A 20,274-nucleotide genomic window follows, 5' to 3' on the forward strand; every position below is an offset into this window, starting at 1 on the left:
ATAGGGGAACGGCAATGATAACGGCAACTAAGTATCCCACGAAGAGATGTATGAATACATTGCGTAATCGACTCGTGATTCGTGATTACAATCGTAATAGCTTTTGTTTCTAGAAAAATGATCAAATGAAAGCAACCTCTAGCAGTTGCTAATGGAGGGAGCGCTTAAGTAGGTATTCTTTGATAGCTTCTTGCTTTAAAGTAGCTTTGCCCCTTCACGAGGCCCAATTTGTAGAGCTGCAGCAAGAGTTATAGACTTAGAGGGAAGGAAGGAAGGAATTGGGATTGATCTTTGAAACTTAGTCAGTTGCTGCAACGCACAACATAGACACGAAGGCGCCATGCAGAAGGTTTCGCTGCTGGCGCACCGCAGCGAAACCTTTGACTTCCAAACCGGGAAATCAACAGTCCTCGACGCCACAGCATAATAAATCCAGTAGCCAAGTTAAGGTTGAAGTGACGCTATGCCTAATGGGGGAATGATCTGACGCCCGCTCACATTATCCAGCCACCTGTCCAGCTCCTTATGAAGACTTGATGCAAGCAGACACTTCACCTTACGTGATTCCCTCCTGCATGTTCATTGCAAGAAGTATGATGTTCAACTGTCCAGTTACTGATTGACCTTGCAAGAAAAAGAAACCTACCTATGGTAGCACGTGCCACAGGTGTCACCTGACATGCGACTAAACGACCGCCCGAGCGGCCTTTTCCCGACCGCCTTTGGCAGAATCTAGAGCTCGTGAAGTGAGAGATGAAGCGTCATGAAGCCGAACCTCAACCTCAATATGCGCAAACCAAAGATGCCTCCCCCCTGAGTCGTAGGCGGTCCGTCAGGATGAATAAGGGAAAGATTATGCGGAAGCTGCTGGGCCAGCCAGCTCCCTCCGCTATCGAAAATACAAGTGTCGACCATGGCGCGGCCGATTCTCCACAGCTTCGCCCGAGCGCATCACAGAACACCACCTATGCCGCGGGAGCACCCATTGCGTGTCTAGACCGATCCTCTGATGGAAGCTGTGCTGTGATTGCTGGCACGAAGGTGTTTAAGGTTTTGAGGATAGACGGACCCACGATCACTGAGGAACTTGACCTACGATCCGCTATCACCTCCTATGCCACATCTCACGACTTATCCGCTGCAACTCCAGACCAGCTCAATATCAAGGCCGTCAAATGGTCACACGGTGCCTTGGATACGTCTATCATCACAGCATCTGGCAACGGCCGGATCACTGTATACGATCTCAACCGAGTCGGAGAAGGGCTGGAAACGGCGCGAATACATGAACACGCCCGCCAGGTCCACAAGCTCGCCATAAACCCGTTTATGTGTAATTGGCTACTATCAGCGAGTCAAGATGGAACTGTTAGGAGTTTTGATATAAGGACCCCTTTCGTTGGTCGTAATGGGCCCACCTTTCGGACATGGCAGACTTTCAAATGCAATGCAGATGCGGTACGAGACGTTATGTGGTCGCCAACAGATGGCATGGAATTTGCGTGCTGTACAGATGCTGGAGTTGTGCAGAAATGGGATATTCGAAAGCCTAGTGCTCCAGTTCTCAAACTCACTGCTCATCAGAGTCCATGCTTCTCGATTTCATGGCACCCCGATGGAGATCACCTCACAAGTGGTGGGGCTGACCAATTTTGCCACGTATGGGACTTATCGAAGAAGGCAGACAGGAATCAGAAACCAAGATATTCATTTGCTACGCCAGCTCCCATCTCTACGGTTTCTTGGCGGCCGGCATGTTGGTCTGCTACAGCTCAAGGCCGAAGAGCCGCCCAAATCGCTGTCGCCTATGACGACACTAGTATAACCAGAAACCAAACATCATCAGTGGATCTCTGGGATCTTGCTAGGCCATCTATGCCGTTCAAGCAGATCGATCAATGGGATAGCTCACCAACGGGAATCCTGTGGAATAGTCGGGACCTTCTATGGGCTGTGGATAGAGAAGGACGTTTTACCCAAACAGACGTTGTCTTTGCTCCCAAGGCCATAGACCGGAGGAGTCTCTCGAGTTTTTCATTCTCGGCATCTGGTGATGTGCTCATGCTATTGGAAGAACGACAGATTCCCCAACGACGGTCGCGACCATCGATAAAGTCACCAGAAGTGTCACCGAATTTTCAACCAAATAGTTCTGCTGGGACCCTAATGAGTGTTAGTCAAACCGACTCTGAGGAAGATGTTGTAGGGAGCTTCCTAGGGCCCAGGCAACGGAAAACACACAGGAGACGGAATAGCGCACGGTCTACCCAATCTTTCAGCAGTACTCCACCTAGCAATACAGGAATTGTCGATAGTAAGGTTATGTCATTGGATGATGCGCTGAAAGTCACTGGGATCTACAAACCTCAACAAGTAATGGCCATCGGCCATGCACCTTCCACCGCTAATCGCCACACATATCAGTACTTCTCTAACCGATATCTGATACGTATGGAAAAGGATAATTTTGCCAAGTATGATTTTACTCCAACCAATGTCCGTATGACTTCTACCACGGAGCATTTTGCCAGGACAGCGGAGGCTGTTGGCCACTATCGTCTAGCCCAGACTTGGCGACTCGTCGGATACACCATGAATATTCTGCTTACCAGACGTGCCGAATACCATCGCCAATCCAGGTTGGCTGTACCAGAGCCCCCCAAAAAGGCGGATAAACAGCATAAGCTAAAGCAGGATGTTGCAGCGCTGCAGAGCAAAATAGACCATGATCTGGAGACACCTCGAAGGCAGCCGCGTGCTCAAACTCCTCAAGATAGCCCGCTCCAGCGGCCCACCAGATCCACCGTTATGGCAGATGCGGAGAGCACGTCGAATGTTGCCACGCCCCTTGCCCGCCCCGTGGATGACGATATTGTCGATCGGACAAGAGAGGCAATGCTCACACCAATAACGGTCGATGACGACGTTCTAAACCTTCCTGAAGCAGCTCATTCAACAAGCCCCAGTCCTATACCAGTACCTGGGGCTGAGGTGAGAACGTCGAGTATAGAAGGATATGATTTCTACGGCATGGAAACGTTCTCTCCCCCAATAGTGGAATTCCATCCACCACAACGAAAACAGCCACTTAGACTTGATGATTTCATGAAACATAATCGCTCACCTGAGAACCGCCAGCTCAGCCGGCATGATTCGGGAGAAAGCTTTCAGATGTTTTCAACATCTAACGAGTCTCACCAAGCGAAGTTCTTGAGTTCATCTGAGAGTGACGCCGGACGCTCGTTACCAGATCGTGTTTCAGGTCGAGAGGATAGTTCGTCCTTTAATCCCAGCAATTCAGAGGCTCCTAGTCAATCTGATAGCTCATACAAACATCCTCCAACAAACTCTGACCAATCGAACGGCGATAAACGCAATGAGATGCGTCAAAGCCCGACAAACCCACCTATTCTCCGTCTACAAGAGGCTTCCATGCAATCTACCAGTAACAGTGACGAGCTAAACACGCCGGAAGAAGAATCTGTCAGACCACCATCGGGCGGCGAAGTGATATCCGAAGACCCGAATATAGTCGAGAGTGATTATCTCCCATGGCCAAATGACCCACACTTCACAGTGGCCCCCATAGACCCATCAATCTTAGTCCAACGCTCTATCGACTTCGAGACCAAAACCAGTGCATTGAACGCCGCAGCAATGGTCCTCCTGCTCCGCCCCTTTCTTCCTGCCTCCGCGATCGATGAAATCCAAGCTGGTGCCATATTACGACAATACCACCACCGTTTAACGAGCATGAAACTCTTCATGGAAGCAGCGCTCCTCCGCAACCTCTGCGTCCCGCTCTATCCATCCGTTTTCGCCCCCGCGCAAGAAAACATAACCATCGGCTACTTCTGCACATCATGTCAAAAACCCCTGGAGAACGACCCTCTAATACCGAATTCCGTCTGGCACTGTCCGCGCTGTGAGCGCGCCATCGAGGGCTGTGCAGTCTGCCGCCATCGAGAGCTAGACCCTGATCTTACTTACGAAGATCAAGATGCTTCTTCTCTCGAGTCATTGGCGCTATGGTGGCTCTGTCCGGGCTGCGGCCACGGCGGTCACACCACATGTATGCAAGCCTGGCACTCGGGGCCGGAATTCGATGAGGGCTCTAAAGTATCTGGTGGTTGCTGTCCTCTTGAAGGGTGTCTGCATCCTTGTCTCCCTGGGACATGGCGAGCGCAGCGATGGGAGGAGAAGAAAATGGCCAAGGCCAGGGAGTTAGAGAGTTTGGTGAGGGAGAGTTCACGAGCCGGTGCGAGGGCGGTCGGAGTCGGGAGAGGGGGTGTGAGGAGAGATAATAGGGAGGTTAACCAGAGTAAGGCTGTTGAAGGTGTCAGGGTTGCGCTAGGTGTGGGCGTAGGCGGGGCAACCGATAGAGGGCCTGGGCTGGAACGGAAGAAGAGTGTTAAACTTGTTGCGCCTGGGGAGGAGGGAGGCTAAGAGAACTAGACCAAGATAGACGATGTATCTTAGGGGACAGGGGATAGGGCGTTTGAGCTGTGCTTGAAAGTTTGGACGATTTGTGTCAATGAATGGGATCGCGCATCGCTTCAACCGAGCCGATCATGGCGAAGGGTAGGTACGGTTGGGAAGGAGTTACATAGGTAGACAGGCAATACCCGCGGCCTTGGACACTTGCTATTAGATGTATCTTGGGGCGGACGGCGTTACGATGGGACAGCATTTTTCCCCCGATATAGAATTACCAATAGGTAGGCATTACGCTCAACTCATAGTGGTGTTACCAGTGTAGACTATAATAATGATTCGTTGCTTTAATAGTTTATGTGCAGTATCAGAATTTATTTCGCGAACAATCCACCGTGGTGCTTGAATTTATAGATTCAATATATAGAACAATATTTGTTCCAATACAAATCAGAGCCTCGTAATATCTTGCAATTTAACATCATCCAGCTTCATGTTATTATTGTAAGGTATAGACTGTTATATTCAATCATGCAAGGCAATAAAGGGAAATACGCAAGGACTTTGTTGGCTGCAATACATGAATGGGGTATCAGCCATGTACAACTCGGGGTCGCTCCCGAAACGACGGGTATCAAGGGATGGCAAATGAAAATGCAGATAGTGAAAGGCTCCACCCCACTCTAATGATCAAGTTTAGATGCAATCGTGCATAGCTCAGTCGTCAGTCAGATCGACAACGAGCATTCCGCTCTCGTGCCGACTTGTCTTGTAGGCTCGGCCGCAACTCTCAATCTCGAAGTTATCAGCTCGACGTTTCCGGCCTCTCGGGGAGCCGTCCTCCTCCTCGTCCTTTACTTCGGATTTTATCTGCTCAATTTCTCGCTGAAAAGGGTTAGTCTGATAGCTAAACATCATGGTGACTGAGTTACCTTCAACTGAATCAATCGCTCCTGGGCAGAAACTCTGCCACTGGCCACGTTAGGATCACGGGCATTGATGGGGCTAGCAACAGCCTCGGGCGATGGGGAACGGGCGATTATTAGCTCCTGTTGGAGAGCCTCTGTTGGAATTGTCAGCCGTCAAGATTCATACAAGGTATACCACTTTGAAGCAAACCTCGTGATCGATACTTGAATCTGAAAATACCAAGCGGTGAGTGACGGCCATCTGGGTATACCAGTTCGCGCGATGGAGTTTGCTGGATGACCTTCGCAGCCCCAAATCTAATCGTCGTTAGGTGAATAACAGACGGTGTGGGCGCCACTTACGAGATGGAGTGGGATATTGACTTTCCTTTCAATGCCTTCTCTGAAATTTCATCTACGGCTTGAAATTCGCCTGGGCCACCGCTTTCCTTATCCCGACTGTTTTTTTCCGTCGCGTGATGAACATAGACAATGATTTCGCCGAGGTTAGCAGCAAGTTTGGCATCCGATTTCACGCGTGTGGAATCGGCATCATCAACTAGGAAGAGTCAGAATAGTATATCGGTTAGATGGCGACGCACCGGCGAATAAACCGCTTCGCCAATCCCCCAATAAACAACAATCATCTACTCAATATGAGGGGTTGTAACATAGAAGATGTAAACTTGAGAGTATCCAGGATTTCAAAAACATACCTTTCCTAATCTGACTGAACTTCAATGTTCGACATGATATTTCTCTCTTGTTTAATCGGGTAAGGGCGGCATCAATATAGTATTTCACGCCTGGCGCCTTAGGAGTGGGCCAGCGTGCGACCGACATCCCATCAACATATGCACTGAAACTCAAATGTGTATGCTTGCCTGCAGGGTTGTAATCAGGTGTAATCTCAAGCTCAATCCGGAACTCCTCATCCGAAACACATTCAATATACGTGGTAGAAATCCGTTCTACTGGGACATCATATTCTCCGCGCCTAAACCCATCGTCATCTTCATATTCTTTGAGTGCCTTTCCTTGTGACACGATAGTGACCCTGATGCCTGGGGCGCCTTCGAGGATCGCCATTGGGGCAGGGTGCGCGCGTAAACTTCGGTGAGACACTAGGAGCGCCTTGTATTTGTGAGGTAATTTTCCAGGGTATTGCTGCCGGCTGAAATGATCTTTGGTAGTGCAACGGTGGAGAAGGTATTGTTGGTCCGGAGTGTCGATGAGTAGAGATCGTGGTGCAAGGAAGGCGATTTGGAGACCGTGAGGTTCTTCAGCCTTGCCTTTGACGCGCCCCTGATTCACCGTAAGGCTGTGCGACTATGACGGGTGCTTAGTAAGCGAGATTTCCTTCGCAACCTCAGACATCGAACCTTCGACTTTATTATACCTAGAATCTTGACAAAGCAACGTGATATCCTCACTAAACATTACGCATCATGGATCCCGGAAGGAGGGCAATGATTAGTGACCGAGCATCCCCTTCAAGAGACTTTACCGCTCCCCGCCGTGACCCGAATTCTCGAATATCGAAACCTGCCCGCCAGACGGGTTCTGGAAATAGGATCTCTGAGGCTCGACCACCACGAAATACAAACACGCAAACGCTAGAAGACGCGCAGTCGCGGGAATGGGTTCAAAAGGAGGACAGTTTTGTACTCAAACAGGCCAAGAAGAAGGCCGTTATCCGCGTCCGAGAAGGGAGAGCAAAGCCGATTGACTGGCTTGCGGTCATTCTCCGGGTCATAGATCCCGATAGGGATTTGCTAGAGGAGGATGAAGAGGAGGTCAACATTGATGTTGTAGATCCAGAAGGAGTATTTGAAGGCCTTGGCGATGCACAACTTGGGGAACTCGAAACCGACATCAATTCATACCTTGCCCTAGAGACGAACAAGAAAAACCAAGATTACTGGAAGACTATGCATATCATATGCAATGACCGCCGTCAAAAGTTGAAGCCTCAAGGGCGGGAAGGGCGTGCTGTGAGCTCGGTGGCGGCTGATGTTGATAAATTGCTGGCTCCAAAGTCGTACGAACAGCTAGAGGCTCTGGAGAAACAAATCAGAACAAAGCTGCGGTCAGACGAACCTATTGATGTTGACTACTGGGAGCAACTCCTCCGAAGCCTTCTCATCTGGAAAGCCAAAGCCAAGCTCAAGAAGGTTTACAAATCAGTGCTTGATAGTCGCTTAGACACCCTCCGAAAACAACAATGGGAAGATGCCAAGGGCGTCCGAACAAAAATGCAAGAAATACTGACAGGGCCGCTCCCAGTCGTTGAAGAAGATCTCAAAAACACAGTTGACGAGGGGAATGCACAATTTATCCGACGACAACCCGCTTTTCCGTACTCACCCATCTATGATCCAGAACCACTTCTCAAACTACACGCCGAAGATAAATCAAGTGATGTTGTGGATGAGTCCGCTTTTCTCCAAAAAGTTGCTGCTGAGCGTCGGCGGATTTTTAAACTAGGCTATGTTCCTGCTCGGCAGTCAGCGACGGACAAGGCAGCTCCTGGCTCTATCAGCAAACCTACCAGCACCGTTGCTAATAGCAGCGCCCCCCCAGGAACCCAGCGCTTTTCAACGATTGTAAATGAGGACTTCTCCCAAGCCACAACTGCACTATATGAGAGGGAAGTTGCGCGCGGAGTCAATGAGGACGAAGAAATATTTACTGGGGAGGAATCTGTTGCTTCGGGGGCTCAGCCACAATGGGCCGACAAATATAGACCCAGGAAACCTCGATACTTCAATCGGGTGCAGATGGGCTATGAGTGGAACAAGTACAACCAAACGCATTATGACCACGACAACCCCCCGCCCAAAGTGGTTCAAGGGTACAAGTTCAATATTTTCTATCCAGATCTGATTGATAAGTCGAAGGCACCCACGTTTAAGATTATCCGAGAGCATGGTCGAAAGCGTGGCGAGTCTTTCGCACCAGCTGGGGAGGAAGACACATGTCTTATTCGCTTTATTGCCGGACCGCCATATGAAGACATTGCATTCCGGATTGTAGACAAAGAATGGGATTATAGTGCGAAGAGAGACCGTGGTTTTCGAAGCAGTTTCGACAAGGTGCGTTCGATATTGTGGCCACATTCCTACCTGAGCTTTTTTATAACCCGTTTGCTTTCCATTTTATCCGAATACTAATTCTTTTATATAGGGTATCCTCCAGCTACACTTCCAGTATAAGAAGGTATGAAAACTCTATTAATTCCCCACCACACCCTCTAACCTACCAATAGATTTATTATCGGAAATGATTGTTTGGGAGTAGTTTGCTTGCCACGATGATTTTGACCTTGGAAGTAAGGTATCCATTAGCGAGTGCACAATGCAATTGTTCACTAAAACTTTGTTCCAGACCACTTCACGTGCCTCACGTTGCACACATTTCCATTACTTGTACCAACTGTGAAGACCATAGGTAAGGCTCCATAATCGCCGGCGCATGCCAGCAGCGATCCAATGCATGCCTGCACCGCAACGGAAAGCAGAACGGCTAGAGGAGAATCAGCATCCTCACGCCTGACCGTCATTCTGCCATGAGTAATCGTTGGATTTATGGATGCAGCAGTGCCAGCCACCTTTTTTCTCCCGGTGTAGCTTACTTCCAAAGATGGCTACCTGCGCCTCCGCTCTGGCATTCCCTTGGCTCGATCCTGGCCGATCTACCACCGACGGTTCCCATGTTACCATATTAAATTACTAAGCAGTATATGCCGGTAAATGCGAGTCTCCTGAGGGAACAAGCAGTGAGGGAGTGACTTATTCTACTGTTATTCTAGAATGCTCTCACAGGATAAAATGAGCCAGTCAATTCTCTGGATGGGCCTTGTCCAGAATAGCCCGATCGAGGCTTGCGGTGGAATACTCCCAAGGTTCCCCCCTTTCTAAACCCATTCTCTCCTGACAATTTCGCTCCCTAGCGTATGCAACTTTCCTAGCGCCCCCTGATGTACCACATACGGGCTACTGGTGCGCACGTCGTCTGAGTGCCTGAGTTATTTGTGAGCCCTCTGTGACAGAAACCAAGCGATTGCTATCAGAGCCTCTAGATAGATGGGCGCCCATTCTCTTAAGCCTCCGTTCTGTCATTTTCCGTCGGACGCAAACGAAAAACTTGCATCACACATCATGAGCTTGTACCCATGCGCTGGCAACGCTATCCTGCATGCCTCACCATTGTCATTACTCCACTCAACCCCGGGGCGTCGGATTCTTCAGTTGAATATCTACATCCGGTTCTCTTTTTGCTATTCCCAATTCTTCGAAATCTCCGAATCAGCCATCCGTCACGGTAGTAGTACAATACAACTAAAAGTACCACTTCATCCCTTAGCCACATCATCGGTACCGACAGTACAAAGTCTTCCTTCGGCTGATGGTCAGTATGAATTCGGGCCAATATCATCGTCGTCCCCAGATGGAAAGCTTGCATTCGGGCTATCAGCATTCTGAGAGCCCTAGTCCATCAACACGTTCAACCCGCCAAATGGCCACCTTTAATGGACCTTCCCGAATGCAATCGGGCCAACAATACATAGTCGATCTCTCAACTACTCCAGCTATGCACCCCGACGACTATAGCCTTGCCATCTCAACAGCTATGCCACAATCTTCGGCAATATGGAGCACACCCAATCAGGCACCAATGAATTTTGACGATCAGACTGTCAACGATTACTACGGGTACTCGTCGGCCGTTGCCAGCAACGAACCAGAGGGTAGCTTCTTACGGGGTATAGAATTCTCTGAGATTCCTCGCTCTTGGACACCATATGACCCCAGTATTCTTTATGAGAGCAACCTGGCTGTGGAATCTCTTGGCCCATCTGTCTATATGATACACCACGACGACGATGACATGCATAGGTTATCAGACCGATCTACACTTGGATTTGATGCTCTCGAAAACTCGCAAAGGTTCTCGCGGCTCAGTATTAGTCGGAGCCCAAAGCTGCAGAATCATTCTACGATCACGGATCATCTAGCAATCCCCAACGCGAGCCATTTCAAACCCCCACCCTGTGAAGATTCCGATGGTGGTGGTCGCAGCTCTCGTGAGATGACAGCTACGGACCCAGATGATCATTCAGCAGAGGAACCGTACGCCAAACTGATCCATCGGGCGTTAATGAGTGTGCCGAGCCACTCCATGGTTCTCCAAGAAATCTATCAATGGTTTCGCGACAACACAATGAAAGGCAATGCCGACAACAAAGGTTGGATGAACAGTATCCGCCACAATCTATCTATGAATGCTGTAAGGGTGTCTAGTATTTGTCCTTGACTGTATCACTGCTTACATTGTACAGGCATTTAAGAAGACCGAGCGGAAAATTGCAGGCGATGAGACAAAGAAATCTACTGAATGGGTCCTCGAAGACTTTGCTATTAAAGACGGGGTTCAATCCACGACAAGATATCGCAAAGGGACAGGAGCCAAGAAATTCGTGAAGTCTGACAATCCTACACCGTCGAGACAAAGTTCTGGTCGAAAGGGGGGTATCTCCGCCAGGCAGACCAAATTGCAAAGACAAAGAATTCGAGAAGAACGATCTGATTCCCGGCGTGGAATACAGAAGCACGACACACACCAATCACAGTTCTTGCAACACACGCTGAATCAGAGGATGCAGCGACTGAGTTCGCCGTCTACGCCGCCTAGCCATGAAAACATGCCTTCTATGAACCCATATTTCCTTCCCAAGGCCGAACAACTGGAGGTACCCTATGAGGATATGTGTGGCCTTGAGGTTGTTCAGGGGGTCTATCTGGATGACGGCCCGGTATTTACAAGTAATCATGACGGGCTACCCGGGTACTAAGTCGAAATCCTGCGTTTATTGTTCTTGCGGCATATTGTGTACAGCGGTAGGCAACTGTGTTGCCGCAAATAGATTCTCCATTGCTTTTCTTCATCATAATGCATTTGGATGTGAAGTGGAACTCCTGTGTTTGTTGTCAAGCGTAATGGGGAGCCTTTGCAGACATTGAGGGTTGCATACCGAGTTGGTGCCGGACGGCGTGGGCCGGCTGCATTCAAAAGGATAGACGATGCCGACCCAAGTATATTCCGAGGGAGTTTAATCTGCAGGCCCCGTGTTTGAAGAGTATTGGCAAGCTGTGTACTGTAAGTGAGAAATAATATTCAACAGACGGGATTCACCCTTGGCTTTTTCGATTCATCGTTTTCTTCCTGGTGGGAACTGATAGAGGTCGGCGGCAACAGTGGCATCCATACGATTGATGTAAAGTTGAGTATGGTGGGGGCTGATGTGCTAGTACGCAATTCCCATGCCTCTTCCCGGAAACGAAGGGGGGTCGACGCATGGCCAACTTCATTTCTTCTTTCGGGTTGGGAGTATGTGATCCGCGAGCCGGGCAAATGGGCTGTGTCTGTCCACTGAAAGACTATGACAGTTTCTTCAGATCGGTTTATCTCTAACATCTTTCAACATTCATCACTTGAGGGGAAACATATAATTGAGGCCTAGATCCCGGACTCTACGCACTGTGGCATCGGGGAAGGCCACCAACACACCCGTCTCGCTGGAGGCTTCCGGTCATTGGTCTCTCGCCGCTCAGTCTATGGCACTTTGACGGGGCGTGATTCAGCCACCCCAGACGCTGTTCCCGCGCGTACGGTACTCGGAGGTCCCTCCGGTAAGACCCAAAAGTCAGCCCACAGGGAGGGAAACGGTTTTCCTCTATTACCAAGGACTTCCCGGGTAACAACCCAGGGCTGATCAGCAAAAGGGTAAAGCCTGGTGCACCCCTAAGACTTGTTAAGCGCATCTTAAACATGGCAGTGGCTATTTTGCCTCGTTATATTAGAATACCGCTGTTAGACTGTAGCTCGTACCGGATATTCCAATTAAATCGAACACCACCGTGGGGGTTCCATATTGGCCAGGTTTTATGCAGTAACAACTGTGGGAGCGCACATCTGCATGAAACGCACACTGGCGTCGAATCAGACCCATGGCTATATCACCAGGTTACAGTCTCTGTTCGGAATCTGAATCTAATCTTCAGATCTTGCCGGGAAGATCTCGATACCAATGTACTCGTATAATGTTTAGTGATATCGGTCGACCCCGGGGGGTTCACACGGCAGAAGAAACCCCTCCAGAAAGCAATGGTTCTGCAGAATAAGATTATGAGACAAGCCCTCCTGCGACTTTGGCACCTCGAGCCTTATAATTGTTTCAGCTGCCCTACACGGAGTGGCGTTCTACCATTCAACGCCATCCGGGAAAGACTACTTCCTCTGTTGATCGCTATCGGCCATATTGATGAGCGGCATGCTCGTGAACTAGGGCAAGCCCGGGCTCTAGCACCCGCTCGGGACGGCCAGCCATTCTCGTCCCAAAAGCCAATGCCGTCGAAAACCTGGCTGCATGACTGCTTGTCCCGCGCGGGCCGTACCTCGCAAACAGATATATTTGTTTTGCATTAGTGTGATATCTGACATTTTGAAATTCCAGTAACCCGGGAGCAGTCTCGACCCTCGAGTCCGGGTGTCATATATCATGCCGGAGAAACGTGTCGTGCGTCTCTGCCACCAATATCAGGGTCAGGTTGCCGAGCAGAAGTCTTAGGATTGGGTCCGAAGCAGCGTTTCTGCGTGAATTGCATAATGCCTTCATCATTTTGATACAGACCCTACGGTAAGCTCCGAGTCTGTCTTAGACTTGCAGAAAAGGTTGGCGCTCCCATTGCATGTGGGGGTTGGATAGAGATCCATAAGCCAGTCATTAAAAGCCCCAGTTTGTGACAGCTCTAGCGGTGGCTGCGAGGGTTCAAAGGTTGAACTTATCTATGGGTCTACCTCGATATGGCCCCCTGCTGCTGCGTACGAAGTTCGTAGAAGCTGCATCAATCCTCAAAGGAAAGACCCCTGACAGAAAGAAAGGGTCACATTTCGGACATAAGATGGTTGGCATGAAATAGCTTCGTCAAGGAAGCTCCGCGCGGCCAAATCCCGTTCCACGGCCAAGTGCTTCGCCGAAGAAATAGACCTTGACTCTCGCGGTACGTCTTAAGCTCCATCCTCGAGGGCCACAAGTCAAATGTGACAGGCGGTCAAGGTCAAGCAAGTGCTGGTTGCAACACGCATCTAGAGTGGGATTGTCGTTCAGTTTTCTCTATTGCTTTCACTTGTATTGTGTATCCAACGGTCTGCCTTTCTTTCTGTGGCACCTTCCTCGAGTTTCGCAGTGCCGTGTTTAAGAGAAAGCGCTGTGCGAGGACGAGGGCGAGGACAAAGTTAGACAGAAATGATATTCTTCAATTGTTGGACTTGAGCAGGTGGGGGTTTGGTGTAGTTGCACAATGCGCCATCGCGCCGGGGCTCCTGTCGGTCGGATACCAACTGTTGATGTTCCGCCAATTGCGATGTTTAGGGGGCGTCGATCTTCAACACTTCCTCTTCCAGCGAATGGGATTGCACAGGGCAGACTCCAAGTGGAGTGCTCCATGCGGTGACGCTTATACCGAGTAGTTAAAGAAGTTAACGAGGTTACTTCAATATTGAGGGGGCGGATCTGGGGTTCAATCTCCTCCTCCGCGCTCCACTGAATCCACTCTCCGAGTAACAATACGATTGGTGCCAATGGGGTACCAATTTATCCGATTTGGAATTTCAACCTCAGAATGCCGAGTCTGGGTTGCGATCCGGAAAAATGTCCCCAGCCTCACTTCGGCTGTTGACTCTCACTGCAACAAGCCGAAGCTATGCTCAAATAAAATGATGGTCATCCGTGAAATAATCATGGCATCATCAATCACAAGGTTGAGCAAGTTTGGTGTGACCTTTGTTTAATTCCCCTTGCAGAGCGTTACTACACCTTCGAGATGAGATTTTTGTTTAATATAGTTCTGGCCACTGCCTCGGCAACGTTGTCAATTGCGAACCCAACATGGCAAGCTGAAGAACGATGGTCGAAGCGGTCGTCTCCCGGCCACCAAATCCCAGATCACATTTCACAAAGACCTTCAGTGTCCTGCCATCCAAAATTTCCGACCAGGCCCCCGCCGTCCCCCCAGTCCCGACACAAAGTTTGCTATGTGAAAAGCCATAACAATGGCATCACGGATGATTCAAACCACGTCCTCGATGCCCTCAATAAATGCAATAATGGCGGCCGTGTCGTGTTTAGGGAAGGGACCAGATATACGATTGGAACGGCGTTAGATTTGACATTTCTCAACCATATTGATATTGGTACGTCGGTGGTAGTAATTTAAGTGGCATTGTATGCTAATATTTTGAATTTATTAGATATCCAATCATCGATCGAGTTTAGCAAAGATACCACATATTGGCAAGCTAACTCATTCCGATTCGGCTTCCAGAATGTCACATCTTTCTTCAAGCTTGGAGGACACGATGTTAACATCTACGGCGGCGGTACCGTCAATGGCAACGGTCAAGTATGGTATGATCTATATGCCAAAGATATTTATACCTTGCGACCTGTCTTGTTTGGTATTGACGGTCTCCATGATTCTATTATAAGCAACTTGATCCTCCGATACTCGCCTCAATACTATCACTTCGTGGCTAACTCCACCAACGTCATATTTGATAATATCGATATCGCTGGAGGCAGCCAAAGCTCAAATCCAGCCAAGAACACAGACGGCTGGGACACCTACCGGAGTTCTGATATCGTGATCCAGAACTCGGTTATTAACAATGGGGATGGTAAATTTTCCCCGTCCATTTTCTACCTAGGTGGTAGTCATCGCTAACCAAATCCACAGATTGTGTTGCATTCAAACCTAATAGCACTAATATGCTTGTCCAAAATTTATTCTGCAATGGCTCGCATGGTATCAGTGTCGGCTCTCTGGGGCAGTATGTTGGCGAGTTCGACATCGTGGAAAATATATATGTCTTTAACATCTCCATGCACAATGCTAGCGTCAGTATAGATCATCTCATGCGCCGATTCACACTCTCGTCTTTCACTTCCCGCCCCCACCCCACAAAATCAAGTCATAATTGCTGACCTCCCGCAGGATGGTGCTCGGATCAAAGTCTGGCCCAACACTCCCTCAGCCATGTCTGGAGACCTCCAAGGAGGCGGTGGGTCCGGCATGGTAAAGAACATAACATACGACACGATGATTATCGATAACGTTGATTACGCCATCGAAGTAGACCAATGCTACGGACAAAAGAACCTCACTCTCTGTCTGGAATTTCCTTCGCCTCTCACAATCTCCGACATTGTTTTCAAAAATTTCAACGGGAAGACTAGCAAGCAGTACCAGCCTGAGATCGGCACTTTTGCATGCTCGAGCGCGACAGCTTGCTCAAATATAGTTGCGACGGATATTAATGTGTTCAGTCCGAATGGTACGAAGGACGCATATTGTCTGAATGTGGACGAAGAGGCTTTGGATGTTAAGTGTAGAGGGCCCTTCCTGGGGTTCAACTGATCGAGGACTCTATGTATATTTTGAAAGCATGATTGCTATCTGCAATTGTAGAACATAATATCCAAATCCCACTTGGACTCCCATCCACATTGCTGTACTTTTTTATAATCTAATGCTCCCAGTAAGCCCCCAGACAACAGCAGTTCTAACAATTCATACAGAGCACCGCAGCATTCATATATATGTGAATCTGCCCAACACCCAACCCAATAACTCGCACCAGCCAATAAGGGTTGAATAATGGTCGGCCGGTGGCTTCAACGCCCTTCTCTTTCTATGATTATCCGATTCAAGTCATATCATACATCGTGCCACTCTACTCCAGGCCCCTCTTTCGAGTCTCGTCCATGGCGTTAACACAATGACGAGTAACGAGTGTTGCAGTTTGCAACCTGTGGTGCTAATGGTGTTGGATCCCCTATTATTTGTCAGTGGTTAGTTAAATTGTTGAGGGGCGTGTATATATGCATATACGCATTAGATGAATGCCGAATTGGAAATACGATTTGACTGGTTTTATGTCGAAATGTCTTGGGGGAATGAAGAAAGGAGAGCTTACTTGGTGTGGCAGGCGCAGCAGGTGTGGGAAGTGCAACAGCGAAGCTGAGGAGAGTAATGAATACGGTGGTGAAAGAGAAGGTCTTCATGGTGATGGTTCTTCAAGTCTTTCTTCGAGGCTGTTTGTTGTACAAAGTTACTTCGTATGCAAAGAATTATGCTTGCAGGTCCGATCCAGGGTTGCTATTTGTGAAATTTCAAAGACAATAAAGGATGGGTTGACGTCAAATATAAATACTTGGTCTACACGACGCTGAAGGTGGCTTTCGAGCTTTTTGAACTTGGCAGGTTTATTTCCAAGGCCCTATTCTTATCAAGGAGAGCGGAACGGCTGAGCGGGCCAGCTCGAACTTGGGAGCGCCTGCAGGTCCCCTCCGCTGCTCAAAGCATATTTCCACATCAGACGGGCTATCGTTGTCTCAGTCATGCCAAGGGCTTGTACCGATATTCAGGCCCTTCCCTAGATGCTTTAAGGTTAGGGCTGTCTCGGGCTTTCAGTAATCTGACGCCGCTATTTCAGCTGCTACGAGGATTCAAGGACGCGGAGGTGCGAGCCGTTATTTCGGGATAACTTGGGGCCACTTGGTGCTCGGAGCGTCGTCTGCGACTCTGTGGTACCTGCGCCACGTGTGCTTAATGTAGTGCTTTGGCGTGAGACAAGGGGGGGAGGCAGCTACTGGTAAAGTGGTCACCAAGGCAGTGTCATAGGTGGTGAGCGGGGGAACCCTGAATTGGCTAATTAATTGAGTGAGGGGTACGGGCCGGCTAAAGTAGAGTTCAAGACTAAAATCCCCTTGAGTTCATTATTCCCCGAAATCTTGGGAAGAGTGTTTGTAACTATTGTACCGCATCTTGTTCGGGTATTGGCTGGGCGGCATGAAGGACTCGTCAGTCGTGGTGTTATCAGCGTTCAGCGTTCAGCGTTCCCCAGTTTTGATAATTGCATATTATACTTCCGGCATCTTATCACAAGGTTGGTAGGTAGTACGAAGTACATAGCCACTTAAGCTTTGCTTTTAGTTATCATCCCTACGGAGTACTTCGTAATTACGTTCTCCCCGAAGTTTCCTCTATTACCTCCGTACTGCACGGACGTAGTGTCTCCTTCACAAAAGATACGAAGCAGAAGCAGAAGCAGAAGCACAACCCCACATGTCAAGCTCGAGACGAACATCAGAGGCTTCCCCACTTCCGCAGCATCTAGCATCATATCGGGCAGGCTCGTACGGCACTTTTCGGCATCCGCCGACATCCTCCGTCCAATTGTTTAGAGCTGCCGAGTTGGTATTAGGGGGAAAGCGGCGAGGCACTACCTACCACAGACTCGCGATAACATAGCTTGGTTTGAACTTTGAAGGCCTAGCGTACGGCCAGCACATTGCGAGTCGTTTCCAGCTATTGGCTTACTCGAGTACTTCTCCCTCCTCGGTGGGCGCGAGCCGGAAGCATTGATGGCTGAACCGGGAATTGCAATTTTGGCGGCCAGCTATCTCAGCTCTATTGTTAAATTGTGATTCTACTGGCCATTTTATTATTAGCTAGTCAAATAATGGCTCGGATAAGTTAAAGAGCTGCATCAGAGGGTATGAGTCGGAAGTTCGTAACAGAAAGGAGGGAGGAAGGATGCCCAGCTGCGAGACCCGGAAGCCGCGGAGTTGGCAGCGATATTCGATCCCAAGTATTGATGGCCAAGGGGCGAAGAAAGGAACTAAAACCATGACCAAACTGGAAACACGAAGTACTTCGTATCACAGGCATATTCCGTACGCCTACCTAAAGAAATAACCACCCGTAACGAAGCGGCGAGGGTGAATGTCCAGTTGTACAGTTGACTTTCAGGATGGATTTCTTCCTTGGACTTTCAAGACAAGAGAAATCAGAGCAACGAAAACTAGATATGCTCGATGAATATTAATATAATTGCTTGGAACAAAAATAGAGGGCCTATGCAATATTAATATCCACCACGTGCGCTGCATGGAAAGCGTATGCAGCAAATTTGCGAAGTAACGATGCACGACTTGGATCGACATCCTTCAGGATCCAGGATCCAGGTACTAGCGGCGCAGAGTAAGAAGCTGCTTGTACGAAATACAGTATTAAAATTGCACAACGCCGTCGGCACACCTTCATTACCACATTTTGTGCCCTTCGTGCCCCCTCGCAGCGTGGCTGCGGAATGGTTGAATTCAAATATCTAGTTCCAGACTCATAACCAGTTTGACGCCGCCTTTTCGGCGAGCTGGTCTCCGAGGCGACGCTTTGGGTAACAGCGGGGGTCTGCAGACCCGTAGTGCGAATGCCCGCGATCATTAGCGATAGCATTATTGAAACAAATCTCCCTGACATATAATAAAGGTGATAGTTAAGAAATCGACAGCTTTGGGAATATTATGATTTTCTATTTGGTGTTTGGTGTTTGGTGTTTGACGGTGTACAGTACGGGGGCAGGTAAGGCGAATGGAAGGTCGTGTAACTCGATAAATGCAAGGTACCGATGCTTGTGCCGTTTGCTTGGACAAATTTCAGAAGCTTTTTTATTTTTATTTTACACGCCACACACAAGTTTACATCCTCGCCATTTTTTGCAAAAACTCTAATAATATCGAGAAGTCCGCGTAACCGTAAACTGTCCCCGCCTCCCCTGGTATTTATCCATCTAGATATCAATACCAATCAATGGTTACAATCCTGTCAAAACCAACACCAATAGCTCGCCGCACACCGCATCCCGAATAGCCTAGACTCGATGCCGCAAGTCTCAATATGAACAATTAGATTGTGTTCCCGAGGATATCAGCTCGTTTGCAGTGTTTCTTTCGAAATCATCGTCGTGTAATCTTTCCAAAATCCATCTTTGGCCATCCTCATATGATCAACACCCTGTGTGGTACTTTTCATTGCAACCCCAAGATGCTGCCTCTGCTACATTCTCGGCCTCAGCTCCTGTCTCTGCGCGGTAGGGTGTTAGCCACTGTTAGTTTGCAAAAGTTGGCTATGAAGGAAAGGGATCCAGGACACGAAATGCATAAATAGAGAGCGGAAAGCTCTTTAACAAAGCCTTAACCCTGTTATAGGTATTGCAAGAACCTGTTGTAGATAATTTCCCCCCCAGAATAGGTCGGATACTGATAATGGAGAATATGAGATTGAGCTTACGAGAGGGGGATATTGCCATAGGCAGAGCAGCGGCAAGGCTGAGGGTGCCAAAAACTGCGGCGAGATAAAAGAACTTCATGGTGACCGGATGACTGAGATATAGCTTCTATTTCCTTCACTTAAGCCGCGCAGTATGGAGGATCGTAGGAGAAAAACTGAGCATAGGAGTGGTTATTGACAGCGAAGAGGAGTATTTTGGCGGAATGCCCGAAGAAATAGCAAGATAGAAGGATTCATATACGGAGTACAAGCCTCAAGAGCAAATCACTTTCCCCGACACCCACACTCCCCTTCCGAGGCTAAAAACGCCTCTATTGATACCCAGCGTATAAGAAAGCGTGCACTACCTACGTACCGCCTGGGGTAACCATTCATCCATTGCAGCTGGTAATTATTTTCCGGGGCGGTGGGCTCCGAGGTCTTACCCCGTGGGTGGAAGAAGGATAGCCTGGTGCCTATTGTAGTAGTTTGCGCGGGAAAATCATAGCGCGGGGTGTGGTAAAGGGGCTTCAGTGGTACAGCGTCGTGATTCGGTCGTTATGAAAAGTCGGTGCACGGCGTGGGCTCTATGGATCATCGTGGCCCGGACACGGAGCGTGGTGCGTGGCAGCAGGGATATCATCTGGTACCTGAAAGTCCTGAAGCTGGATGTCAAGGATTGTAATCATAAAGGAGCAATTAACGTACAAGCTTATCTCAGCTTGAGACAAATCATAGCTGTGTGCGTGACGCGAAGG

General features: G+C 48.9%; 5 protein-coding genes across 5 annotated transcripts; 4 read left to right on the forward strand and 1 right to left on the reverse strand.

The window, feature by feature from the left end:
• Positions 1–753: 753 nt before the first annotated feature.
• BP5553_08701 (Uncharacterized protein) lies at positions 754–4,446 on the forward strand (the record flags this gene model as incomplete). Its single annotated transcript, XM_032017324.1, has 1 exon — positions 754–4,446. One exon carries the CDS (start codon positions 754–756, stop codon positions 4,444–4,446), a length of 3,693 nt encoding a protein of 1,230 aa, XP_031866755.1.
• A 705-nt stretch (positions 4,447–5,151) lies between these two features.
• Positions 5,152–6,431, reverse strand: BP5553_08702 (uncharacterized protein; the record flags this gene model as incomplete). Its single annotated transcript, XM_032017325.1, has 5 exons — positions 5,152–5,319; positions 5,367–5,497; positions 5,554–5,660; positions 5,706–5,901; positions 6,059–6,431. 5 exons carry the CDS (start codon positions 6,429–6,431, stop codon positions 5,152–5,154), a joined length of 975 nt encoding a protein of 324 aa, XP_031866756.1.
• A 359-nt stretch (positions 6,432–6,790) lies between these two features.
• On the forward strand, positions 6,791–8,628 carry BP5553_08703 (uncharacterized protein; the record flags this gene model as incomplete). The annotated part of the gene is made up of 3 exons (XM_032017326.1): positions 6,791–8,437; positions 8,529–8,561; positions 8,611–8,628. The coding sequence occupies 3 exons, from the start codon at positions 6,791–6,793 to the stop codon at positions 8,626–8,628; spliced, it is 1,698 nt and encodes a 565-aa protein (XP_031866757.1).
• Positions 8,629–9,758: 1,130 nt separating this feature from the next.
• BP5553_08704 (uncharacterized protein) lies at positions 9,759–11,196 on the forward strand (the record flags this gene model as incomplete). The annotated part of the gene is made up of 2 exons (XM_032017327.1): positions 9,759–10,631; positions 10,684–11,196. The coding sequence occupies 2 exons, from the start codon at positions 9,759–9,761 to the stop codon at positions 11,194–11,196; spliced, it is 1,386 nt and encodes a 461-aa protein (XP_031866758.1).
• Positions 11,197–14,227: 3,031 nt separating this feature from the next.
• On the forward strand, positions 14,228–15,820 carry BP5553_08705 (Exopolygalacturonase; the record flags this gene model as incomplete). Its single annotated transcript, XM_032017328.1, has 4 exons — positions 14,228–14,597; positions 14,655–15,080; positions 15,140–15,300; positions 15,398–15,820. The coding sequence occupies 4 exons, from the start codon at positions 14,228–14,230 to the stop codon at positions 15,818–15,820; spliced, it is 1,380 nt and encodes a 459-aa protein (XP_031866759.1).
• Positions 15,821–20,274: the final 4,454 nt, after the last annotated feature.

This window comes from Venustampulla echinocandica (genome assembly GCF_003357145.1).
Source record: "Venustampulla echinocandica strain BP 5553 chromosome Unknown scaffold_8, whole genome shotgun sequence".
Lineage (NCBI taxonomy): Eukaryota > Fungi > Ascomycota > Leotiomycetes > Helotiales > Pleuroascaceae > Venustampulla > Venustampulla echinocandica.